Source organism: Boleophthalmus pectinirostris, unplaced genomic scaffold (genome assembly GCF_026225935.1).
Source record: "Boleophthalmus pectinirostris isolate CB_2022bp ecotype Guang Dong unplaced genomic scaffold, ASM2622593v1 HiC_scaffold_1, whole genome shotgun sequence".
In the NCBI taxonomy this organism is placed as follows: domain Eukaryota; kingdom Metazoa; phylum Chordata; class Actinopteri; order Gobiiformes; family Gobiidae; genus Boleophthalmus; species Boleophthalmus pectinirostris.
This window is the reverse complement of record NW_026570970.1, coordinates 39,482,745-39,509,576: the sequence shown is the minus strand read 5'-3', so window position 1 is coordinate 39,509,576 and position 26,832 is coordinate 39,482,745. Positions and strand designations below refer to the sequence as shown.

The following is a 26,832-nucleotide window of genomic DNA, read 5'->3' as shown; positions in this document are numbered from 1 at the left end:
TATTCAAGTTTAAATTTGCTGTAAACTCAATTCTACCACCTAAATTTCATTTTCAGATCTAAATTAAACAGGTTTGATGTTGTACTTACTTTTGCGGGCCTTTTTATGCCTTTCAGACGGGTCACAGCAAACTTTCTGAAGAGTTTCATAACGCATTAAATATACTTTCTCATGATGAAAGCACAGAGCACCATCGTTCTTGAGGCTAAGGCCACTTCGCTGTTCTAGCAGTCTTTTTTCTGATGTAGATAAAATTCCAATGGTAGAGAGTCCTTCCTTTCTGCAGTATGTCTTCTTATGAAAGACATCATGGAGATCAGAACCAATATGACAGGGTGGCACATCCATGTTCATGCAACAGACATGAAATGATCTGTCTTAAGAAAGGTGATGTTGGTAAGCCTATGAAGAACCATAAACATATCATGATTGGTGCAGAATTCCAGGAATTAAAACCTCAAATATCCTGCTTATCTTAAGTGATACAGAATGGTCTTTACATACCGTTAGAGCTTTCTGGATTTTCTCTGAGGCACTGTGTTCCCGGGACCACAGAGTGGTTTCTTCTTGGTTTAAAATATATAACCCTTATCTAATTTCAAACAAAGAACATGTACTTGTTACCATGACACAGCACACAGCTGTAACCTCCAAGTGGTTCCACCCAGATTTTAAAGTTTTAATGTGGTTAATGACACTTTTCCAAGCAATGTACCACAAATAATCTTCAATTGTCTTCCCTTATAACAAGCAAATAGTCTTTAAGTCTATTAAAGGTCATTTAATCTTTTTATCAGGTGGAAAAGTCCCTAAACTCCACCAAAAATGACCTGTGAGAGCTCATTTTCAAAAATTCCATTTGAAATGAAGGAAGTTAATAGTAGATGTTTTTATTACTTTAAACTAATCAGAATATGCCAAAGTTTCTCTGGTAAAAATTTGATCAACTGTGCCACATGGGGAACCGAGGCTCCAAAGAAGGGGCCAAAAAGATCACATTTGGTCTGTGACCAGATTTAGGACTCTACACCATAAGAAAAGTGTGAGATTGTTGTCAGAAATGGTCATTCTCTCAAATATTCAGGTTCAGTTAGTTTGTAAATATCTGCTTGGAGTAAAAAGATCTTGGACCTCAAAATAAAATAAAAAAAAAGAAATTGAGCAGCAACCAAATGTGAGATTTTGGGGGTCCACAGCACCCCCCTTAATAAAGATACACAATATTTGACAACAGAATCTATGACCCAAATCTGAGATGGCTCATAGGGGAGGGCAGCTGATTTCATATGGATGGACCCTGCAGTACATCCAGAATGCTACAGCTCGGGTCCTGACTCCAACCAGGAAATACGAGCACGTGTCCTGTGCTCAGGTCTCTGCACTGCCCCCTGTGGCTCAGAGACTTTAAAGTGGTTCTGCTTGTGCAGAAACACAAGTCTCTCCATGGCCGAGCACGAAAGTACCTCCTGCTTTAGTCCAGTTGTAGTCCTGGTTTAGTCCTGGTTTAGGTCCTGACCTCCTGCTGGTGCCCAGAGTCAGGACTTAACATGGGGATTCAGAGTTTGTGAGACAGACCTCTGCTCTGACTGTGTTTAAATCCAGGCTCAGAACAGTTCTGTTGAGCTGAAGAGGACTGAAAGACTTTTATTCCACACTCCTCTCTCTTTTCTTGAATGTTATTTTATGATGATTATGTTTTGTTTGCATTGTGATTTGAATGTGTTTCTTATTCTGTAAAGCACGATGAATTAGTTTGTGGACAAATTGTGGTATACAAATAAACTTTCTTTGTCTTATTCATAAGCTTGCCAACTCCTGGCTGAGTAAGTGGTATTTCTCCTGTCTGACCAAACGCTCACAGAAGTGAGAGTCACTTCTGTGTTTGGAGCAGAGCTGTGTCCCTGGGTCAGCTGTGGCCCCAACACTACCACAGTCCCTGAGGACGCTGACATCAGTGGACACACATCTGAAGCCATGATGAGGCAGAGATACACAGACAGAAAACTAACTCTCAGCATCTAAAGATTTCGGGGTTCAAGTGGACAATCACATGAGCAGCATGAGCATGTGACGAGTGTGTGCACGGTACACCAGTGTCTAGAAATTCATAGGAAATTAAGCCAAAATATTATGCTGACCTTATAGAGCTAGAGTCTGTGCTAGAGCTGACCTGCTACAGACTGAGTAGAGTCTGCTATGGTATGGAATAGTCCGCGGGTTTGGAAACGTGACTGTCAAGTATAAATGGCAGAACCTCAGACTGGTCAAACTGGCTGTAACATCATGGGGGTGTCCACTTTGACTGCCCCCTAAGTTGAAAGTTGAGGTGATGGTTACAGTTTGTTTTAAAATGTGTTATCATGACAGGAATTGTCCAATCAAAGGAACAGGAAAATTTAGATTTTAAAGGGGACTATATAACATTTTTGACAAAAAATAGCATCTATTGCACTGAAAAACTGTACCCTTACTGTGAGCAGGCTCGCATCTTCACAAACCTGACTGTTATTTGGCCTGGAGGAGGGACTCTTTCTGCTTGTTTCCATGGAAATGTTGCTCCTTTGGCTATAATGTTCCACAGGTTTTATGGGGGGGGGGGGGGGGGTCGCACATAAAAAGGTTGAGAAGCACTGGAGTGGCCAGTCTCATATAAATGATGAAATAATGCTAAGAGCAACATTTTGTGAATCATGACGCAATTCACTTTTAGATGTGAATGCAGCGAGTACATGTGTGTGTGAGAGCACAAGAGCCAGGACTCACCACAGACAGGCCTCAGCTGGAGCAGGAGCAGGAGCAGGAGCAGAAGAACCATGGTCCTCCTGGAACATAGTGCAGCAGAGCATGAATTATACTGAGCAGAACCCACTCCAGCCTAAATGACAGCATTACATTAGCCCTGTAGTGCCTGTGTGTTCTCTAGAATTATAATCTATGTCACACATACATCATGATGTTTTCATTTGGACATCCCGTGTGTGAGAAGGTGTGTGCTCCTTTGTCACAATTCATGCTCAGACAGTAGAGAGTGGAGGCGTTGATGGCCTGCAGGGGTGATGTCTGCGGCTTCTAAAAAGTGTTGCCTGTACTTGGAAAAATGTGTGCTATGTGTGACGTCTTGATCACTTTGCATATACCTGGGTGGAGCCCTGTGACCCTAGATAAATATTGAAAAATCTGCATAATATTTGAGATCCTGATTTTGGTTGGCATTGGCCCTCCGGCTGTAACTCGGCTTAGGAGTTCAGAATCTACAATTCGGACTAGGCTGTGCTTTATAGCTTTCCTGGTCACAGGGTTAATTTCTCCAAAAGGGTACTTGCATAGTGAATTGTCCTAATTATTTTTTTGTATGAGCTTTCTGGTAAAATAGCAACTACGGAGTGAGTTGGTCATAAGTGCTCTGTCGCGAGCTCTCCGGGCCTAAAAACCCTGAGTGAGCACGAAAATAAAGAGTGACACCCAGCCACAGGAGTAGTGCATAAAGTAAAAAAAGCTGAAAAATAAGACAAAGACAAATGACTTGTTGGGATCTTTTGTTGAGTCTCTCCCTTTAATTATTATACATATACTATTACCACGAGCAAGTCCAGTTATCCTAGGTGAGTTGCTTACAAAAACGCAATGTTTGGGGAAATTTTCTAATGCAATGTTTTTGATGCAAAGCTAAATTTGGTTAGAGTTTTTGAGGCACTGCTAAGGATAAATGAATATTTGTAATGTTTTTGGTGTAAAACTTTATCTGGTTAAATTCTTTGAGGCACTGTCAAAAATGAGTTTTGGGCAAATGTTGTCAAATAGAGTATAGAGTATCATAGGGTCATAGGGTAGTTTCTAAAAGCTAAGTGAAATTGTAAGTGTTCCCTAGGTGATACTTTAAGAGTTGTTAAAGTTACTTGTATGGTGTTTCTTAAAGTTAAACGATATTTTTGAGTGTAGTCAGATATTTACCTTGTGTTATTGAAGAAATGATATTTTTGAGTGTAGTAAATGATATTTTTGAGTGTGCATTGTGGTTTTAAAGTTATGTGATATTTTGAGTGTTGTCAGAGTTATCTGCATTGTGTTTTTAAAGTTGACTGATTTTCTGAGGGTTATTAAGAGTGATTTGAAAAAGGTAGTGAGGCTCAGGCTGCGTAATCTAGTCCTGGTCTTTTCAACAGATGTGTCATCTGGGACATTTATGAGCTCGTATTTTGTACAACGTAGAAGTTCTTAAACAATCATGAACTGTTCCACATGTTGTGACTGAAGCTAATTTTTAGATGGTAATGTGACTTGCCGTCTTTACAGAGTGCTGCTTCGTGTTCAGTGACGTCCTGAGTCCTGACCAGTACTGTACATGTTTTGTTTCTTGCAGATTAAAATCATGAAGACAGCACCGTGTCCTGGACAAATATTGACAACACAACACAGATAAACTAGAGGACACACGGATTATTGCTTCTGCCAAGACTTTTGCACAGCCAAGTTCAGCGGCTACATCAGAACCTCTGGTGGAAAGTTTTAAATGTACCAAAATGACAAAACAACGCTACTGAATCCTCCATGCATCACCGATTAATAAAATAAACCTGGAGACGGAAACAGAGAGCGGTGGGCGTGTACCGGTGTCGGTGAAAACGGGGTGACCTGCAAAATGGCGTCTTGAAAATAAGTGATTAAAAATGACTAAAACATGCACGAATCACCCCAATTAAAACTTCAGAGGGTCGGAGAGTGATGGAAACATGGTTTAAAGTTCTGAAAATCGATTTTGCAGAATGGGTCTGATTTAAATGCGCAGACCCCGCGCCGCGCGTCCTGGAGCAGTCCTGGCGTTGACGCGCGCCTGTCGTTTCGCGAGGTTACGCGTGCAGTGGAGCCAGTGGATCTACAAGTCGCAAAGGTTTGGAGTGATCCGCAAAAAAAAAAAAAACGGAGCTAAAGGTGCTGCTCGACATTTTAAGACGTTTCATTCAGAATATAAGATTGCATTATCCATTTCTTCATGCTGCTGTCACCGTCCTAGTTTGTTTTAAAAATGGACCGTGAGTCCGGAATAAAGATGAACTGGACTGAACATTTATAGCTGACTGGTTTAAAGTTTGCATCGCTTTAGAAGCTCACTGTTGCTTCAGTACGGTCAAGCTTTCATCTCTTTACATTTTCTTTAAGGCTACACTATCTGAAGACCCACAGTCCAGTGCGCCCGGTCCGCTCCACGCGCACGCGCACGCACACGCACTCACCTCAGTTCACGGGCTTCTGCGGGGCATCGCCACTTCAGTCCACTCAGCTGCGAGAAGTATGCGGAGCTTCAGAGCCGGAGGACGGTGCAGCGGAGCGGACAGTAGTCGGGGACAAACCGGGGTTGAGTCTGGGCAGAGCGGCAGAGCGCTGAAGCCCACCCCGCCGCACCAGCGCGACCACCAGCGTCTGTAGCTCACGTCACTGTGCTGTCAGCCAATCAGGAAACAGTATAAGAAGTACTTACACCTGTGCATATGTATATTTATAAATATAAATATATTGATTTATTTTTTACATTTTTATTTGACATTTGTCAAATGATTTGTCAGCAGCAGGCTGACAACAGGGGGCGGAGCTCAGGATCAGGGTCTTCTCAACTGTCATGACCCAAAATCATTCGTTCAGAATGGTTTGTGCAACAAACTTATGATTCTCATAGTAAATAATTTGATCAAGTTTATTAAACTCAAAATATGTCTTCTGTAACATAAAGATCACAACAGTAAGAGTTCTAGTTCAAAAGAAGTCTGCCGCTGTGGGCCGCGCGCGAGCCCCACTCTTCTTCTTGGGTTTTGGGAAAGGGGTGGGCGGGGACTTGAGCACTCCACACTTGGGTTTCTGGTCGGGGTCAAAGGGCACGCGGGACGACCCCTCTGGGCTCAGCAGCAGACTGCGGTCTGTCCTCCGGAACTCTGCAGGAGATACATGAGAACATCAAGTGTTTCTAATGAGAGAACACAGGCATATATAGAAAACAACAACATACTCTGTGGTTCTAACACAGGGGTGTGTTTAAACTGTATCACACACACACACACACACACACACAATTAAGGCTTCAAAAAAAGTGAGCTTGGTCCCAAAGTTTCAAAGAGCCATAACTCGGGAACGACTCAAGGGATTGAGCTAAAATTTTAGATTATTTCATTTGGTTATTTTAGAATTTTTTTGAAAATTTCTCAGCCAAATCTGAGATGGCTCATAGGGGAGGGCGGCTGATTTCATATGAATACTTTGTTTGTGGCGGTGACAGGTCTGGAGTCATGTGAACTGGGTGTAGCAGATGTAAAGTATAGGTGTGTGGGTCATGTGACATGGGTGTAGCAGATATAAGCTGGAGATGTGTGGGCCTTACCAGCCGTCTGGTTGTTCTTCAGGCCAAAACGCACCTTCTTGGAGTCTGACTTGGGAGTGGTGCTCTTCTGAAAACACACAGGACATCAAACAGACTACAGGGGCTCAGGTCCTAAACTACATTTCCTCATGACTATTTTCCAAAAAAAAAATCCTCCACCACAGGACAGTGGAGCCTGTGGAGACATTTAAGTGTCTCCAGAGATATTAGAGAAAGTGGGTTCCTGTCATATCAAACTTCTCCTCCGTAGCTTGTGTGCATGTGTGTACCGTTTTGGTGCACAGGGCTCTGCAGAACAGAGGAGCTGGAGGAGGACTGCTGCTCTGGAACCTCACAAAGTCTGGCTGAGCTGTCTGGTTCATCTGGAGCTTCTGAGGCCTGGAGCTCAGGAGAGTCTGAGAAGGGTCTGAGGGCTGGACACACAGCAGGAGGTGGGTCAGACGCGCACACACACAGCAGGAGGTGGGTCAGACGCACACACATATGACAGGAGGTGGGTCAGACGCACACACATATGACAGGAGGTGGGTCAGACGCACACACATATGACAGGAGGTGGGTCAGACGCACACACACATGACAGGAGGTGGGTCAGACGCACACACACAGCAAGAGGTGGGTCAGACGCACACACACAGCGGAAGGTGGGTCAGACACACACAGTAGGAGGTGGGTCAGACGCACACAGAGCAGGAGGTGGGTCAGATGCACACACATATAACAGGAGGTGGGACAGACACACACACATGACAGGAGGCGGATGAAATACACAAACAGCAGGAGTTGGGTCAAATGCACCAACAAAAGAAGGTGGGTCAAAGGTATATAAGAAACCTGATCCTCAAGTGTCCTTTACCCTGGAAAGGGTGACCCAAACAGGAGCTCTGCCTCTGGATAAAGGTTCTACAAAGTGGGCCACCTCAGCAGCTCTGAGTGTGATTAGGTCAGGTCAGGAGTCAGAAATATCGAAGGACAGAAATGAACCTTTCCTGAAGCTTTTGAAAGATTTTGAGCTGTATTAGAACAAGTACTGACACTTTGCAGTGATGTCAGATTGGAGGTGTTCTATATGTATCTCTATGGTGGAATGTTCAGCAGTAACCATGGTAACACAATGTACACACTGGCAAAAAAGTTAAGATATTCTGAAAACTTGAGAAAAAAACAAAAGGATTTAAACAACACATTTTCCAGAGCTTGTGATCAGTCTGAGCGTTCATGGTCCTGTTCAGATTTAAAAGGTGAGTGTGACTAACTGAAGAACTGTTCCTCACTTGTGACTCTAATGTTTTTGGAGAATGACTTGTTTAACAGCACAAACCAGCTCACCTGTTGTAGTTCAGCAAAATCAGTGCTTAATGGTCAAATTGTGTTGAAAAGATTAAAATAAAATTTCCCTCAGACAGAGTAGTGCCTTCAGTTAGCATCACATCCCCAGTGAATAAGATGACATTAGCTGCAAAGTGTCAGTAAGAGCACATAGACTAGTGCACACACATGGACCACTATGAACCTGCTGCACCACTGAGGATCACACAGACGTAAGGACATGGGAGTAGAATATACAGAACTGTGACTTCATGCTGAAAATGACATTCTATACACGCATCAAGAATCTCAGACTTCCGGTCATTGTGCAGTGCATACTGGGAAAGATTTTGCAAACTCCACAGATGCAAAAGGGAATCAGGTGTGTGTGACTCAAACTTCTGTTCAAACTGTTTCTCTTCCCATCGGAATTGAAAAATAGTGAAAGGTGAAGGTGATGGGCAGGATTGATCCACGGGAAAGATCAAAAAGGAAACCTTTGACTGCCTAAATCATCCCAAGTTTGCAGCAAACATTTTGTATGTAGAGCGCCAACAAAGCGGGATCCTGTTTGTTAAGTGAGAGGTGCAGAAGACAAACAGACTGAGCTGCACTTTCTTGTTCTTGTGGTTTTACAGCAACATCACGTCTTGGTCTCTTTGCAGTGGAAGGTGTTTCTTGGTGAACAGCTGGTGCCTTTTGCTTTGGCGTTGACTTTTTAAATTCGTAACCAAGGCTGAGTGAGGGATCGGGGTTTTGCTTTGATAGTGCTCACAAATTTCTAGAGCTGTTTTCCGCTGTTAGGATCCAACAACCACACAATTACGATGTCCGAATCCCAAAACTAAAATATGACAATATCAGAACCAGAAACAACAGTGTTTTTTATTATCATCGTGGTATCAGAATTGATATTGTGTACTGAGTCTGTTCCTTAGTATCGCAACATCACTACTAGCCAATAGTGGTACTTTCCAGCAGGTCAATGGAGTCTGCCACCCAAGAACCTCCTACCACAGACCCCAACTCAGATACTCACCCTGCCTATGGTCTCCTCCGCCGGGACCTCCGCTTCATACTCAAACTCCACTGGGATGATCTTCTTCTTCTTCCTCTTTTTGCCCACCCCTGTGTCCTCCTGCACCCTCTTCTGTCCAGCCGCTTTCCGTTTCTTGGTGGCCTTCACACTGGTCATTGGAGCTTCGGACTCCTGCTGTGTCTCCTCTGCTCCTGTCTCCATGGTAAGCTTCTCCGTCACCTTTTTCTTTCTCTTTTTAGGCTCTGGCTGCACTGTGTCCTCAGCCTGCGTTTCCGTGGTGACCTCCTCGTGCTGCGGCCCTGATTCAGAGCTCTCTGTTCTCCTCTTCTTCCTCTTCTTCTTCAGGGTGGTTTGTGCCGTGTCCTCCTCTGTAGGGTGCTTGGCTGTTTCAGTCTGAAGCGTGTCTGGAGGAGCAGCAGTGGGTTTGGGTTCAGACAGTATATCTTGCTCTTCAACAGTTGGTCCGTTTTGATGCTTCTCGTTGAAAACTTCAGATTTTTTAGCCTTTTTTCTTTTCTTATTTTTTAACAGTGGTGTTGTGTTGTTCTCCTGAGGGGTCTTGGCTGGCTCTGGTTGGTCTTCTGGCAGATCTTCTGGTTGATCTTGCGGTGCCAGTGGGGCTTGTGTCTCTGTTTCAGGTATCGACGCTTTGTCTGTGGACTCCGCTGCACTTTGTGAGGACTTCTTTTTTTTCTTCTTCTTACGTTTCTTCTTCTTGCCCTCCTCACTGGTCACAGAGCTGGAGGCTTCAGGGCTGGGCTTTGGGGGTTTCTTCTTCCCTGAAACAAACATCAACACACACATGAAGGACCAAGAAGTCACAGCGGAGTATCAAACAGAGATGTATCAAGGCCATATTTGCACTTTTTAGCAATGAGTTATTGACGTTCATTCAACAATAGGCATTGTCTTCAATAAAACTATTCATTGTTATTCGACAAAAGACATTCTGAAGGTCGGGGCTTCACTCAGCCAAAACGTTTAGCACTGAAGGTAAGAGGACACAGTGGTGTTATAGCTTCAAAAAGCAACTCTGTGTTGGTGTAAAAATTTAATTGTTTTTATTTGATATGATATTTGATATGATTGTGAACATGACTGAACAGTAAAGTTGAAAATGAGCAGAGAAGAGAGGCTGACGCTGCAGATGCTGATGAATCAAAATAATCTCCAGTCTCCACAAGAGGCCAATACTTTGTTTGGGTCAATTAACTAAAGAAAATGCAAAAAGATAGAGGGAACTGCAAAAATGTGACTACACTTATCTTAAACTGTAAACTGTATTATCTTAATACTGTAAGTGTGAATGAGTTGCAAATGAGTTTGTACCAAATCCATGGCATCCATGGTTCAGAAGTATTGCCGTCAGCAAAGGGAGCTCTACAAGAAATCTGATCCCAGGATTAACTAAAGTATAAATGTATTTGAAATAAAAACACTTAGAAAAACAGATATTCAAAAGGAGATTTCAAAATTCATAAAAATTCGAAGGAATAGCTCAAAGTACAACTTAAAAAAAATCCTATCCCTTTTCAGCTGACCTGCTCAGTTCACATGACTCAACCAATACAAAATCATTTAAGATTTACATAATAAAAAAAAAAAAAAAAAATTAAAGTTGCTCCTTCCTTTGCATCAGACTAGCAGAGGCCTCTCACATTCACATAAGCTTTATTCTATGTAGTGAAACATGCACACATATAGTGAAACAAACACAATAGTGTGGGCTGAAGTCACCTTTAGCCTTCTTCTGCTCTGGCTCCTCCTCCTCCTCCTCCTCCTCTGTGTGCTTCCTCTTCACCCTCTTCCTGCTTCCAAAGTCGTCATCATCCTCGTCTGTGGACACCTCCTCTGGGTACTCGTCCTGAGGGAAGCTCCCTGTGAGACCAGAGTGCAACATGTGACAGATCTGATTGAAATCAAATCATAAATCATCTGTATATAACTAAATGGGCATTGAACATTTCTAATGAAACTACAATATATACACTGTAGTTGTGTATGTACTCGATACAAAACAGTGGACACTGTCAAGGCTCCAGAAAACTGAACTATGCTCACGTGTCACATGTCACATGACAGAATGCCACAGGCCTGTGACATTTACTACATCCTCTTATCGTTCAGTACATGTTAGAGGAGTTAAAGGAAACATCATTTAGTCATTTTCGGGGTCAATATTTATCACATGGACTTTTTCTTGTGGAACTTTGTTATTTTTCTGTTTTATAGGACTCATTATAGATACAAACTAACTACTAATTCTGCTATTAACTGTTAGCCATATTATACAAATGGGTCAGTCCATATGAAATTAGCCGCCCTCACCTAAGAGTCATCTCAGATTTGGCTGAAAAAAAAAAAAAAAATCTAACATTACCAAATGAAAAAAATCTCACATTTTAGCTCAAGCCCTTGAGTCGTTCCTGAGTTATGGCCCGTTAAAATTTTGGGGCCATGTTCACTTTTTCTTAAGCCTTAATTGATAAACATGTTTGAGAGACCAGAACTTCATCAAAAATAGAGCCAAGAAGCTGAACATTTGTATTATTGCAGATTCTTGGTCATAGATTCTGAATCTGTTGTCAAATATTGTGTATCTTTATTTAAGGAGGTTGACCCCCCAAATCTCACATTTGGTTGCAGCTAAAATTTTTTTTCAATTTTTGAGGTCCAAGATTTACTTACTCCAAGCAGATATTTACAAACTAACTATTGAACCTGAATATTTGAGAGAATGACCATTTCTGACAACAATCTCACACTTTTCTGAGCTTTCATGTGGATGGTGTAGAGTCCTAAATCTGGTCACAGACCAAATGTGATCTTTTTGGCCCCTTCTTTGGAGCCTCGGTTCCCCATGTGGCACAGTTAGATGTTGATCAAATTTTTACCAGAGAAACTTTGGCAGATTCTGATTAGTTTAAAGTAATAAAAACATCTACTATTAAACAGAATTTTTTAAAATGAGCTCTCACAGGTCATTTTTGGTGGAGCTTAGGGACTTTTTCACCTGATAAAAAGATTCAATTACCTTTAAGAGACTTAAACACTTGTTGCTTGTTATAAGGGAAAACAACTGGAGATTATTTGTGGTACTTTGTTTGTGGTGGTTTTGGTGTCACAGTAAAACGCTCGACTGCAAGGACCAGTCTTCAGACAACTGACAACAATCAAATATTGACCTCACTCCAGATGTTTGAGTGAGCTTCACAAAACCTAAAGAATGTAAAGTTTTTCTTTACAAGCTCTAAAGACATTACAAACCATGAACTTACTTCCAAACTAGAAGAGCTACAGCAAGACAAAGATTGTGAATGGTTCTAGATCACACCACAGTTTCATTCCTCCAAATGGTAAATTAGAAATGAGGAGAATATTTCAAGATCATTTATGAACTGAAGTGTCAGTTTGTGAAATACAAAATGACATTGTGCAGTTTTGTCTCTGTACCAGCAGGTCAGTACGGTGCATGTATTTCTGACATCAGGTGGTTCATTGGGAATATTTCAGAGCGTTCAGATGAACATGGTGATGTCTATGTGAGATTCATGAATGGAGACAACAGAACCCTCATGTGTTCTCCTGAACATCAGCAGAACCATGTTGGGTCACATTTCAGCACAGAATCTGTTGCATTAAAGAAAGAGAAGTTCAGAGAAGAAGAGCACGAGATTATGGCCTTGACACTGCAGATGATGACAGGATCCAAACATGACTTCTGAAGTTCATTAGTAGTCAGCACTGTTGGGCAAGTTACTTTAAAACTGTAATGCGTTATTTATTACTTATTACTGTCATTTCAAAGTAATTCATTACATTACAATATTACTGCATTTAAAATGTAAGGCATTACATTACTATTGCATTACTTTAAGTTACTCTCACCAAAATAACTGCGAAAAAGCTGAACTTTTGAGCTGTATATGGACTGAACCAGGACTAAACAAGGTCTAAACCAGGACTAAACCAGAGCTGAACCAGGACTAAACCAGGACTATAACAGGACTAACCTCAGACTGATTCCAGGACTGAAGAGGAGGACTAAACCAGAACTGAACTAGGACTAAAACAGGACTCACTGTCGGGACGGGCTCGAAGGAGACCGCAGGAGAAAGGATCGGCTCTGCTCCGCACCTCATGGAGGTAAGAGCAGCTGTCGCCCGATCGCTCTTTATGGACACCCTGCTGCTCAGGCTCGCGGTCCTGATTTCAGCAACTATTTGAGGGTACAAGACCCGGTGCAAGATTCTGCTACAGCGCGTAACTTCTACCTTTCTTCAACGTGTCCAGAAGTCCAACTTTTTGTGCGATGGTTTGCATCGTCCTCTGTCTTTTGGGTGTGAGCGCAGGAGACTTTGTCGGTGCAGAACATTTCGTCGACGTTGTGGATTTTGTCGGAGAGAAAACTTGCAGACATACAGCACTTCAGAATCACACTGCTAGAGATTGAACATTTATTTAAATTTGGCAGCTGAACACATTCTGTACTGTACTGTTCAGGAGACAGGTGTCCCTCAGCCGATCAGGACGCATCGGGAGGAACGCAATACGTGTTCATACACTAAAAACAAAAGGCATGCAAAATTGCACAAAAAAAAAATTCTGCGAAACAGCGAGACCGCGAAAAGTGAACCGCGTTAGAGCGAGGGACGACTGTAAGCCAGGTCTAAACCAGAAGTGACCCAGGTCTAAACCAGGTCTAAACCAGAAGTGGCCCAGGTCTAAACCAGGTCTAAACAGCGTAGAGATCTGGGTCGGTCCTTTCGCCCACGGTTAACTGAAGGTCTATCCGGCCGCGTCTCTGGCGTTTCACCGCTGCTGATTTCACGGTGATTTTTGCGAATTTCTATGAAGAAAAACCCACCACTTCAATCCAGGTTAAAAAAGCATTGTAACGCGCGTTACTCACATTTGTACCGAGTAAAATATTACTATTTTTCCCCCTGTAATGCCTTACATTACTGCGTTACAGCAAAAATCAACGCATTACTGTAATACATTACTTTTATAATACATTACTCCCAACACTGGTAGTCAGGAACACTTAGTGTGCAAGATACAAATACACATGATCTACATGTAGGTGACAAATATTTGTCCAGTACGTTGGTATTTTCCACTGAGGTTGTTTTTCACACTGAATTTTTAAAAGGTCATTTCTAGCAGTTGAACAAATAACAGACCAGGTTATTGTATTTTGGTAACTTTTGTGTCAGTATCATTTTTTTTCTTGTTAATGTTACTGCTGCCTTGTAATATTTTTGTTCAAAAATAATACACATATGGTGGTTCTGAAAGTCATGGTTATAGAACCAGAGACTTTGTGATTTAACAGGCAAAGTTTTCCAATTGTAATTTGCCTTTGATCAGTTTCCATGAATACTTGAACTTTTGTTGCTTTACTTATACACCATGAAAAACTGTTTCTTTGTGAGATAACAAATTATCTTCCTCAAATAAAAATAGAATAAATAATGCAAACAAACAATTTTTTCATAATTTTGTGCAGAGTTAATAGTTGAATTTTCTCAAAGGATTTGCTACTTTCCAAGCAAAGTACCACAAATAATCTCCAATTGTCTTCACTTATAACAAGCAACAAGTGTTTAAGTCTATTAAAGTAATTTAATCTTTTTATCAGGTGGAAAAGTCCCTAAACTCCACCAAAAGTGACCTGTGAGAGCTCATTTTCAAAAATTCCGTTTAAAATGAAGGAAGTTAATAGTAGATGTTTTTATTACTTTAAACTAATCAGAATCTGCCAAAGTTTCTCTGGTAAAAATTTGATCAACATCTAACTGTGCCACATGGGGAACCGAGGCTCCAAAGAAGGGGCCAAAAAGATCACATTTGGTCTGTGACCAGATTTAGGACTCTACACCATCCACATGAAAGCTCAGAAAAGTGTGAGATTGTTGTCAGAAATGGTCATTCTCTCAAATATTCAGGTTCAACAGTTAGTTTGTAAATATCTGCTTGGAGTAAATAGATCTTGGACCTCAAAAATTGAAAAAAAAAAATAAATTTAGAGGCAACCAAATGTGAGACTTTGGGGGCCCACAGCACCCCCCTTAATAAAGATACACAATATTTGACAACAAATTCAGAATCTATGATCAAGAATCTACAATAATACAAATGTTCAGCTTCTTAGCTCTATTTTTGATGAAGTTCTGGTCTCTCAAACATGTTTATAAATTAAGGCTTCAGAAAAAGTGAACATGGCCCCAAAATTTCAACGGGCCATAACTCAGGAACGACTCAAGGGACTTGAGCTAAAATGTGAGATTCTTTCATTTGGTGATATTAGAAAATTTTTCAGCCAAATCTGAGCTGGCTCATAGGGGAGATTCCTTGAAAACGACTGATTTCATATGAACTGACCCAAATATAATGATTATGATTGACACATGCTGTGTGGGACTGCACTTCTGCTCTCAAATGCAAAGGCCTGATGCAGTTTAGATACTGTGGTCTGAACATGTTATACTAAAAACAATAATAATAATAATAATAAAAATAATAATAACATATGTATATGTTTAAGTGAGGAATAACTGTAGACCACCGCAAATCATTTCAAATGAACTAGTTCTGTTTTTCACTTTTGTTATCATCAAAGTAAAAATCTGGGATCAGGAAGATTCCATCGTAATCTGACATTCTCACGGCCCCGCACACATACACTGCCCCCGGCACGCACGCACACACGCATGCACACAGCTGCCTCACACGCAGCGCCCCACACACACACTGCCTCACACACAGATTCGCACATTCCTCTTACCCTGGCTGAGGTCCCGCAGTCTGTAAAAAGAGTGAGAGGAGGTTAGGGTGTAAAACAACAACACCTGCACAGAGGAGCAGACACAGAGGAGCAGACAGAGGAGCAGACACAGAGCAGACACAGAGGAGCAGACACAGAGGAGCAGACACAGAGGAGCAGAGACAGAGCAGAGACAGAGAGCAGAGACAGAAGAGCAGAGACAGAAGAGCAGAGACAGAAGAGCAGAGACAGAGGAGCAGACACAGAGGAGCAGACACAGAGGAGCAGAGACAGAGGAGCAGAGACAGAGGAGCAGAGACAGAGGAGCAGAGACAGAGAGCAGAGACAGAGGAGCAGAGACAGAGAGCAGAGACAGAGGAGCAGAGACAGAGGAGCAGAGACAGAGGAGCAGAGACAGAGGAGCAGACACAGAGGAGCAGACACAGAGGAGCAGACACAGAGGAGCAGACACAGAGGAGCAGAGACAGAGGAGCAGAGACAGAGAAGCAGACAGAGGCAGAGACAGAGAGCAGAGACAGAGAGCAGAGAGCAGAGAGCAGAGACAGAGGAGAGACAGAGGACAGAGGAGCAGAGACAGAGGAGCAGAGACAGAGGAGCAGAGACAGAGAGCAGAGAGAGCAGAGAGAGCAGAGACAGAGGAGCAGAGACAGAGGAGGAGCAGAGACAGAGGAGCAGAGACAGAGGAGCAGAGACAGAGAGCAGAGACAGAGGAGCAGAGACAGAGGAGCAGAGACAGGAGCAGGCAGGAGCAGACAGGAGCAGGCAGGAGCACTCACACTCTGACGATTTTGTAGAGTCTCTGACGGTTGCGGCTGGGGGTATTTCCTCGACTGGACAGCTCTAAGAGTTTGTCTGCCACGGCTCCGTAGTCGAACTGAACACAGCACATGACAGGATCAGGGCACTCCACACATACGCTAACTAGAAACACTGCTCTGTCTGAAATACTTACTGAAAATACATTTTAATCTGAACTTTAACTTAAAACAATTTGACCATTAAGTACTGACTTAGCTGAACTGCAACAGGTGAGATGATTTGTGCTGTTAAATAACATTACAGCCACAAGCTAGCATGAGCAAGTCCTACACAGGATCATGAAAATGTGTCATTTTCAGACAATCTAAAGACAGTGTCTGCCAGTGTGCACACTGTGTCACCATGGTAACTACTGAGCATTCCTCATGGCATTTAATGGGCCGTCAACCACTAAGCAGCTCTAAGTTTGGGAAGCTTTTTGCCTATAGCCATTAGCATTTGCCCTCTGATGGTGTATTATGAATAATTCAGAGTGTGACCTGATACCAATTCATCCACAACATTTATGTGAGATCACAGTTAGTGCTGTCATGTGATTAAAAAAATTGAGAGATTAATTAATTATGATCTGTAATTAATTAATCTCTTTTTAATCTCACCTAAAAACTGCTGAGAAAAGCCTTCAATTTGAGGTATTTTCATTTAAATTCATTATTACATTATTGTGGCAGATCAAAAGACTGATACAGATAAAAAAAAAAGTGACTTTATGAAGTCATTTATTGTTTAACAAACTTTAATAGATGCAGTCACTTACATTCCACAGTATCATCATTATTATTACTATTACTAATCTGCAGTGTTGGGAAGGTGACTTTTCAAATGTATTCCCCTACAGATTACAGATTACATATCCCAAAATGTAGTTTGTAACTTAATCCATTTAATTACTTAAAGTGAGTAACGTAATTTGAATACTTTGGATTACTTGATATTGTCATGCTTTTTAAAACTACATGAATGTAGCAACCACATCCTGCAAATGTTGTTCTTGTTTGTTCTCTTCAAATTGGCTGTTGAGCCCAAGTCTCCATGAATAAGAAACTGTTTGCTGTAAAGTAGCAAAGACGAGGAAATCTGAACATAATAACTTTTATCTACTTAAAGACAATAAAAAGTCCAGTCTTTCCTTAACCATATTAAAAATATTATTGATAGAGAAATGCTTTATATATGAGATCACTGGTTTTAGTCCTGGTTTAGACCTGCTTTAGTCCTACTTTAGTCCTAGTTTAGTCCTGGAATGGGTTAGTCCTGGTTTTAGTCCTGGTTTTAGTCCTGGTTTTAGTCCTGGTTTTAGTCCTGGTTTTAGTCCTGGTTTTAGACCTGGTTTTAGTCCTGGTTTAGACCTGGTTTAGTCCTGGTTTAGTCCTGGTTTAGTCCTGGTTTAGTCCTGGACTGGGTTAGTCCTGGTTTAGTCCTGGTTTAGTTCTGGTTTTAGTTCTGGTTTAGTCCTGGTTTTAGTTCTGGTTTAGTCCTGGTTTAGACCTGGTTTAGTCCTGGTTTTAGTCTTGGTGTTAGTTTTGGTTTAGAGGCGCACAGGAGGAAGCGCGGTTTACACAGTGTAGGCGAGAAAATGTACGCGGCGCACGGGAGGACAGCGGTGTCCACGCAGTAACTACGGAAGAAAACGTGGTCCGCGCGTTCTCAGGTTAATGACGATGATGAAGGTGTGTGTTTGTGTGTTTGTGTGTGTGTGTGTTTTTGTGTGTTTGTGTGTGTTTGTGTGTGTGTCCCCTCATGTGGCAGGTCACTATAGGACAGTAGTGCAGACATCATGAGCCTATGCAGGTTGTTTTCACCAGTGACATTTAAGTTGTAGGCGATTTTATATTTGTTATTTTCTTTTATATTTCACGTCGGGAGAAGAATTTCCAAGACGTGTGTTGTGTGTTTTTCCCTGTGCACTGCTGCCTCTGTTCTACTGGCTCTTCCACCTCGTCCATTGTGCGACTGACGCCACCAACGTTAACATGACGTTTACATGACGTTTACATCGCTCTTACTTCTTACTCTTACTTAAAAAACATAACGCGCTAAATATGACTGTAATTAATGAATCGCAATTAACGTGATAATTTGACACCCCTAATCACAGTCTCAGCATCTGAGCTCACGGGTAACCAACTCTCAGTGGAAACATAATATAATGACATAAATATGGAGACTGGCTTCACCATTCATGTGAAGGAGCATTAGAATCTATGACTGTGCATGCTGACATTAACAATTTCTCTTTTAGGGACTGCTGCACACAGTCCGACTTGTGTCTAGACTGGTGGTATCTCCATGGAGACAGAAAAAAATCTGATGCCAAACTGTGCACAATACAGTGAAAATAGCAACATCACCATGGGGACAAGCTGCCATAAAGTCTCTTCAATGTGTCAATGCACTGTAGACCACACTGTGTCCTCACCTGTAACACAGGCCCCACGTCTTCATCAACGGGGTGCTCCGAGTCCGACAGCCCGTCATCCTCCTCTTCGTCCTCATCATCTTCATCATCCTCGTCCTCTTCAGGGTGAGACTTTGTGCCTGAACAGAGCAGAAGGACAGTGGAGTCACGGGTTATGACACCAGAGCTGTGCTGAAGAGAAGAAGCCTGCCTGAGCACATGGTTACTAAACTCATGTAAACGGCCCAGTGCATTAGGCTCTGCTCCTCCGCTCATTTGTCTAAAGTTCGTTTTTTACTCTTCAGGGTGTGTGAAGACATGGCAGAGGTAAAACACTATTTCTGTCATTATTTATCCTGTTTTTAGTGACTTTAGAGCCTCTTCAGCCGCTCTGGGCGTTAGCTGCAGTGTACAGTTGCAAGAAAAAGTATGTGAACCCTTTGGGATTACTTGGATTTCTGAATAAATTCAGCACAAACTGTGTCCTGATCTTCATCTAAGTCACAACAACAGACAAACACATTCTGCTTTAACCAATACTGCACAAAAATGATATGTTTTCAGTTTTTCATGTAAAAACTCACAGTGCAGGGTGGAAAGAGTATGTGAAGGTTTGACTTTAATAACCCTCCTTTTGCAGCAATAACCTCAACCAAATGTTTCCTGTAACTGCAGATCAGACCTGCACAACGGTCAGGAGGAATTTTGGACCATTCCTCTTCACAGAACTGTTTCAGTTCAGCAATATTTTTGGGTTGTCTGGTGTGAATTGCTCTCGAGGTCATGCCACAGCTTCTCAATCAGTGTGAGGTCAGGACTCTGACTGGACCACTACAGAAGGAGTATTTTTTTCTGTATGAGCCATTCTGTTGTTGATTTGCTTTTATGTTTGGGGTCGTTGGCATCACCCGTCCTTGTTTGAGCTTCAGTTGGCGGACAGATGGTCTTCAGTTTTCCTGCAAAATGTTTTGGTCCAATTTGGAATTCATTTTTCCGTTGATGACAGCAATCTGTCCACGTCCTGAGGCAGCAAAGCCCCAAACCATGATGCTCCCTCCACCGTGTTTCACACTTTGGATGAAATTTTGATGTTGGTGCTGTGCCTTTTTTTCTCCACACACAGCCTTGTTTTTTCCTTCCAAACAACTCAATTTGTGATTCATCTGTCCACTGAATGTTTTGCCAGTTCTGCTGTTGAACATCCAGGTGATCTTTTGCAAACTTCAGACATGCAGCAATGTTTTTCTTTGACAGCAGTGGTTTCCTCCGTGGTGTCCTCCCATGAACTCCATTCTTGTTTAAGGTTTTACATATTGTCGATATATCAACAAAATTTGCATGTGCCAGAGATTTTTGCATGTTTTTAGCTGACAATCTAGGATTCCTTCTCATCTCACCTTGTCTATCGTTGTGACTTAGATAAAGATCAGGACACATTTTATGCCCAGTTTATGCAAAAAACCAAGTAATCCCAAAGGGTTCACGCACTATTTCTTGTAACTGTAAGAGGAGACAGCGACATGCGGAGGATACACTGTACTGTATCACCCCAATGTATTCACCAAATCCAATCTAAACTGATACCAGTACTGGGTCCCTACAAATGCAAGGAAATAAGTTTTGGTTTGAATCACACATGACCCTGTTCTGCTAAAAAACACAGGGAAACGCCTGGGTCAGGCTGCATGTGTGAATGTGCATATGGATCTTTTGCAGTGGACTTTTTTGATAGTGTTTGCTAATGTGCGCATTATGTCTCCACGATAACTGCTCAACATTCCACCACTGAGATAAATGTAGAAGCCCCCAGCGTGATGTCACAATAATGTGTGTTAGTGTGCTGGTGGTCCTGACCGTTCATCTGCGCTGTGGCTTTGGCCTTGGCGGCTTTGGTCTTTTTGGCCCCAGCTCTGGTCTTGAGCTGCTCCTCAGGCTCCTCCTGGTCCTCTGAGGCCTGGCCTGAGTCAGAGTCCTGCTCCAGCTCCTCCAGAAGCTCCTGGATGGCAAAGGGAGCCTGGTCGATGATGGTGCTGAAGATACTGCTGCAGATGGCTCTGAACAGGGCGCGGCTACAACAGCGTAAGACAGGGGAGTCAAGAAAAAGAGTACACGATAATTGGTCATAGTACTTTTGTATTATGCGACAAAAATAAGCATCATTATATCACCAGATGGTGCAGAAAACAAAAGTTGTTTAAACATGGACTTTATGCATAGTAATAAGATTATAATTATTAATAAACATAACACTTAAACAACTCTATTAAAGAACACATTCTATGACTTTTTTATGGCTTGAATTCCATTTGAAACATGTCTTTGGGCAATTTGAGATTTTCTAACTTAAATTCATGTCACACCTCTCATTCCAGTGAGGCATTGGAGCGCCCTCTGCTGGCAGCAACAGGACTGAACATGTGAAGGAAATATCTGAAGTACTTTACACCAATACACCAATAGAGCCAGGTTTTTACTGTGAAGTAGTTTGAGTGCAGAATGAGTCTGCTGATTCAAAAGTGCACAGAGACATCTGGAGCTTTATCTATGACACAACTGAAATGGAGTCTAAATTCAAACTGAGCATTTTTGAGGCTCAGAGCCGACTACTTTAGATTAAAGAATTAATGAAACATGCAGGAAACAAAATACAACTGCAGGCATGTTTCTGATGAGGGGATAGTATATATATAGACAGGATAATACGGTTAAAAGCTCCTAACAGTTGATTATAATTGCATAATATGTGTTATTTAGTAAGTATTGTGATTAATTAATTAAAATTAATCTCAGTTCATTTGGCCATGATAACCGTGGCACACATTTTCAATATCATCCCACGCCTAGTAGGCAGTTGCCAAGATACACAGCCCCAAAGCATAAGCTCCCTACATGAACACCCGCTCACCCTGACACAGAAGTGGGGCTTTTGAAAGGACATTTTAAATAACAGTGTTTTAAGGTCACTCACTCTTTTGTCTTTGCTGCAGTTTTCATAAAGGGTTCGATAAAGACCAGGTTCTGATCAGCAGTGAGCTACAAGAAGAACAAGAACAACAGAAGATTGTCATTGTCAAGTCTTCAGTCGTCATGGTGATCCTTCAGAAATGTACTAAAGCATGCCGTAATGTGGTACCACTCAAAAACACCAATGCACTTTTACAGTCACCTCATTAAAAAGAGTACAACTGCATGGTAGGATTTATTTATTTTTAATCAGCTTTTTCTGTATCCTTTTAAATGATTTTATAAAATATGAAACACATTAGATTCTAAGATTAGACAATGCAGTATTAACTAGGGTTGTCACCGATCCGATTATGTGATCGGAGATCGGCGCCGATCACATGACTCGATCCGGACTCAGGCATTATGGCCCAATCAGTTATTGGTATAAATAATATAGGTATATAACACACAGGACACACAGCACACAAGTTTTTCTGAGGTGTGGGATTTGCTCAGGGACATCCAGTCAGAGCGACTGTCTGCCCCAGCACCTGCTGTACTAGAAGCTCAGTTACACTGGGACTTTTGGGCTGCGCCGTGCTGTTAGCTGTGGTTCTGTGGCTCGTGTTCACACCTGCGCGGCCGATGGCTTCCGCACACGGCGGAGAGGGTCCGTCCAGCGGCATGAAGTGTCTATTGAGCCGTGGGACTGATGTTGCGGTGTGCGCTTTGTGGTGGGGTTGTGAATGTGGTGGCAGTGTGGGGGAGAGAGTCTGGGGGGCTTCTGTCATCTCGTTTGTATTTGGTAAGATTTTGTATTATTTGGAGATCATAGACGAGCATAAATGTTTAAAATGTAAAGCACAGACTTCCATTTAATATTAAATATACAAACTGTAGATTGTGCAGAGTCTAGTCTCAGGTCTGATCAGATTCTGGTCTGGTTCCTGTTTTGTCCAGTTCATTAAGTTTACTAAGTTACACATTCCAAGACCAGACTCTGAAAAGTCAAGATTTTCAACAATGATAGTTCATGGTTAGAAAAGTTAATAATAAAATAAAAGTTTTGGACATTTGATTTTTCACACTAAGTTCAGCCCAAATACTACACATTGAAATCAACATAGTCTGATCCCCCCAAACATCCAGGATCTTATTCTTTGCTCTTAGTTCATTTTATAATGTTTTATAGAAGTATCGGATCGACACTCGGTATCAGCAGATACTCAAAATCAAAGGACTCGGACTCGGGGGTAAAAAATGTGATCAGGACATCCCTAATATTAACTTTTACATTTTTAAATCATTCCCTCCAGTAACAGTGGAGGTGTAACAGTGGTGTGTTCATTCTGACCTCCTGTGCTCCGACCACAGCCAGCTCCCTCAGGTACAGGTCCAACACGTGCATCTGCAAGCCTACAGGGGGTGCTCCAGCCTGCAGCAGCTCAAACGACAGCAGCCCCAGGAACTGGGCAATGCAACTGCACAAGAGACACAGTCAGTAAACAGTATATGATGTTTCTTGTTCATTTTATGTAAAGGTGCTGTACTTGATTTGAACAAGACTAGTTCACCAACAGTTTGATGTGGTCCAAAGTTAATCTCACTTTCCTAACAGACGTCTAGCATCCTAATTATTTACTGTGCTTATTTTATAGAGATGTTTAAACCAGAGCAGACTTTGGCCATCACAATAACACAAACAACAGTGAAAAGTGAATTATGCATGATGCTCTTCTCTAGATTAGATATAACTAACGGTCGTTTAAACACAAAGCTTAATCAGAATATTAAAGACATTCATACAATAAGCACAGGTCCACTGAGACAAATACAACACCATCCTCCAGATCTTATTGCACTTCCATTGTGGTGGGTGGTGGGTGGATGTGACTATGGGCTCAGGCAGGGGCAGGTTTGTGTGTGTGTGTGTTACCTGGGGTCCCACTGGCTCCTCTGCAGCAGCTCAAACATCTGCCTGAACATGAAGCGCACCAGCTGCAAACACACACACACACACGCAGGTCAGAGGTCTATGAGAACATCATCACTACTGTCACTCTATCTCAAAGAGGACTGGACAGTTAAAGACGGGTTATTATAAATTTTTTTTGTTTTTTAATCAATATTTTTAGCATTGCTTTTCACCATATATATATGTTTTCAGTGAATATAGCATTTTCAAAACAAAAAGTACAATTATGATCTAAATATGCCATTAATATACAGCAGAAGAAAAATACACCCTCTTTAATCAAACTTTTACACAATCAGGACACAATCCTTTCAATTTCTTTCAATTCACATTTTGCCAATGATCAAATATATTTAATAAGGAAAAAGCTAATTGAAGGAAATAAAGTGGCAAGTTATAGTTAATAGTTAACTCATTATTTCTGGGGATAGGAAATAATGTTTATGGGCCAGGAGAGACTGGGGTGAGTTAGTCGGGCAGGTGAATCATGAGTGAATGGGGCTTTTTTTAAAAGAACAGATCTGCATGCATCTGTTATCTCGCCTCATACGAGCAGGACGCAGATGGATTGTCTCATCATCAGTTGTGTACCTGGTAGTACTTGTCCATGCGCAGGCGGTCAATCCCGGTCCACTCCCTCTTCACTGTGGTCAGGAAGGTGCGCAGGAACAGCAGCTCTGGACCCACACACACACACGGACACACAGTCAATAATGTCCATTAACACTATTTGGACTCAGTTTGATTTGGACTTAAATATCTGCACATTATCTGTCACTGACCAGACCCCCCCACACACACAATCACACTGACTGTGCAGAGATGTACACACATGTAAAATGACCTACAGGTCCATGTGCCTGCGGAAAACTGTGTTTGGCCCCACCCCTGATGATAGTATAATGCAGTCATACAAGCCTACAGTATAAAGAGTGTAATAGGCCTGCAGTATAAAGAGTGTAATAGGGCTGCAGTATAAAGAGTGTAATAGGGCTGCAGTATAAAGAGTGTAATAGGGCTGCAGTATAAAGAGTGTAATAGGCCTGCAGTATAAAGAGTGTAATAGGGCTGCAGTATAAAGAGTGTAATAGGCCTGCAGTATTACAAAGCATCCACTGTGACATGATGTCATGACATCACAAGGTGGAACAGAAAGTTTCCTGTTTGAAAGTAGAGCACAGATTAAATCTGTAGGCTTTGTGTGTTAAACAAAGTAAAAGTTAAACTGCAAAACAACTAAAACTTGTCCAGATATAATTGAATTAACAATTACATTAGACATTACAGTGACCAAACAAGAGCAGCAGGTCTGTACATCTACTCACGTGCACTGAAGCTGTGGAAGTGGTGGACGAGGCCTGAGATCTGCGTGGACAGCTCCTCCTGAGGAACATCTCAAAGGTCAGAACACTAGAACATGCATAAACCTCGCAGCGTGACGGCGTGTGTTCTACAGACACTATGATTAAAGTGTATGATCTAATCCATCAGTTCATTGGGGGAGATTTTTGTTGGGTCATGTGAAGTTAAAGCTGTCTTCTGTCTACACGCAGAGAACACCAGTTTAGTCTCATACCTGTTCATGCACTAAGTGTGTGTCAGACGTGCTGCAGCTCACACTCACACCTTCAAATACAGTCGCTGTGGACTTTACAGCCCTTCATCACACGTCTACATCTTAGACATACATACAAACCGTCTGCAGCCACAGACTGCCAAGACCATTTAAAAGGAAGCGCACTGAAGTGAAGTCAAGTCTAAAAAGTTTCTGAAACTAGGCCTACTAAACTGGTGACTCTAGACCATAGGATCAGCAATAAAGATTTTATTTATTTATTTATTTGATTGGGACAGAGCATGTTAATGAACAAACATGGCACAACATGAATGGAAACACACCAGATTGTAGCAGGCTCATTTCCATCTGAACAAGTGAACAAGTGTATTAGCCAGAGACTAACAAATATTTAAAAATCAACTGGGACTGTTCCTTTTCCTCTGCATCCTGTGTCCAACCACAAAGTAAAATAAACTTCACCAGAATTATAAAACTAGACACACCTGAGTGGCAAAATGTTTAGTATAAATACCGATGTTAAGTGAGTTTCAGTGAAAGGTTCTTGCACATGTCATATACACTTATATCTGTAGATATTGGCCCTGCCCACATGAGAGTACAAAGTTCTCATCTTCTGCGTGTAGAACAAACCTGTAGGAGCAGCTTGTCCTGCATCCACAGACAGTAGAAGAGGCCTTTCCATAGCTTCAGCAGCTCCTCCTCTGAGAACCCTGAGACACAAGAGGAACCATCAGAACATCTGCCAGGAGCACACAGAGAGGAGGGAGGACGGCTGCATCAGGAGAACAGCCAATACAACCTCCAGTCTCAGACTCCCTGTCCATCAGAGAGGACATGTCCACACACTTTTGTGATTCATCCAGGCAATATTCTCAGCTTGGTACCAAAGTAAGATCAGACCAGAACTTTGCTCACAGCTCCACTCTCAGGACACAGCTGTGGACAAAGCTCTGGTGCGTTTGACCCATGTCCTGTCAGAGGGGACAGAGAGGGCAGAGAAAACAGAGAGGACAGAGAGGACAGATAGGACAGAGAGGACAGAGAGGACAGAGGGGACAGAGGGGACAGAGGGGACAGAGGGGACACGCTCTCACCTGCGTGTGTCCGGCAGCGGGCGCTGATGTACGCTCGCAGTTTCTTGAGCGCTTTCCTCCTCACGGGCTTCTCATTAGACGCCAGTTTCTGGGCGAACTGCACCTCCGGCTCCGCGCACGCCATGGCTCCGTTCACGTGGGATTCTTCTGTTTTCTGTCGCAAGTTTGCGCTGTCGCACGCTGATGACGTCATGTGTGCGAGCCCAGGCGTGCCCTGTGTAACAGCGCCCTCTAGCGTCCAGAGAGGAACAGCACCTCAGAGAACGCGTCTGTACGACTGATCTCTCAACAGCAGTGTGTGTGTGTGTGTGTGTGTGTGTGTGTGTGTGTGTGTGTGTGTCTAAGTTGTCTCATGGTCTCAGAATGTGTCAGAGTGACTTCCCGGTGTTGCTACATGAAGCTACAGGCCCTGACCTCTGCTGTGACCTGCACACTAGAGCAGCAGAGGAGAGAAGGAGAGGAAGAGAGGAGAGGAGAGGAGAGAAGGAGAGGAGAGAGGAGAGGAGAGGAGAGAAGG

At 42.4% G+C, this 26,832-nt stretch overlaps 1 protein-coding gene and 1 long non-coding RNA gene across 5 annotated transcripts in view; both read right to left on the bottom strand.

Annotated features, from left to right (window-relative positions):
• LOC129408409 (uncharacterized) overlaps nt 1–608 on the bottom strand; it is a 3,195-nt gene extending 2,587 nt beyond the window's left edge. The window contains exons 1-2 of the long non-coding RNA XR_008631920.1: nt 505–608; nt 90–402 (exon numbers count right to left, since the gene is read on the bottom strand). This is a non-coding gene — a long non-coding RNA (uncharacterized LOC129408409). The remainder of the gene's footprint in view (nt 1–89; nt 403–504) is intronic.
• A 4,963-nt stretch (nt 609–5,571) lies between these two features.
• LOC110164050 (ribosomal RNA processing protein 1 homolog A) lies at nt 5,572–26,523 on the bottom strand. 4 transcript variants are annotated; one of them, XM_020929060.2, is made up of 16 exons: nt 26,316–26,523; nt 25,852–25,931; nt 24,968–25,025; nt 24,234–24,319; nt 23,604–23,665; nt 23,022–23,148; nt 21,690–21,754; nt 20,576–20,790; nt 18,743–18,861; nt 16,281–16,378; nt 15,505–15,524; nt 10,452–10,592; nt 8,715–9,493; nt 6,637–6,780; nt 6,368–6,434; nt 5,572–5,924 (listed from the first exon to the last, which is right to left on the bottom strand). In XM_020929060.2, the coding sequence occupies exons 1-16, from the start codon at nt 26,506–26,508 to the stop codon at nt 5,749–5,751; spliced, it is 2,430 nt and encodes an 809-aa protein (XP_020784719.2). In that variant the 5' UTR covers nt 26,509–26,523; the 3' UTR covers nt 5,572–5,748. The 4 variants fall into 4 exon arrangements, with proteins under 4 accessions (XP_020784719.2, XP_020784720.2, XP_020784721.2 ...); XM_020929061.2 differs by having other exon boundaries at nt 6,368–6,431; XM_020929062.2 differs by lacking the exon at nt 6,637–6,780 and having other exon boundaries at nt 5,573–5,924.
• Between the last annotated feature and the right edge of the window lie 309 nt (nt 26,524–26,832).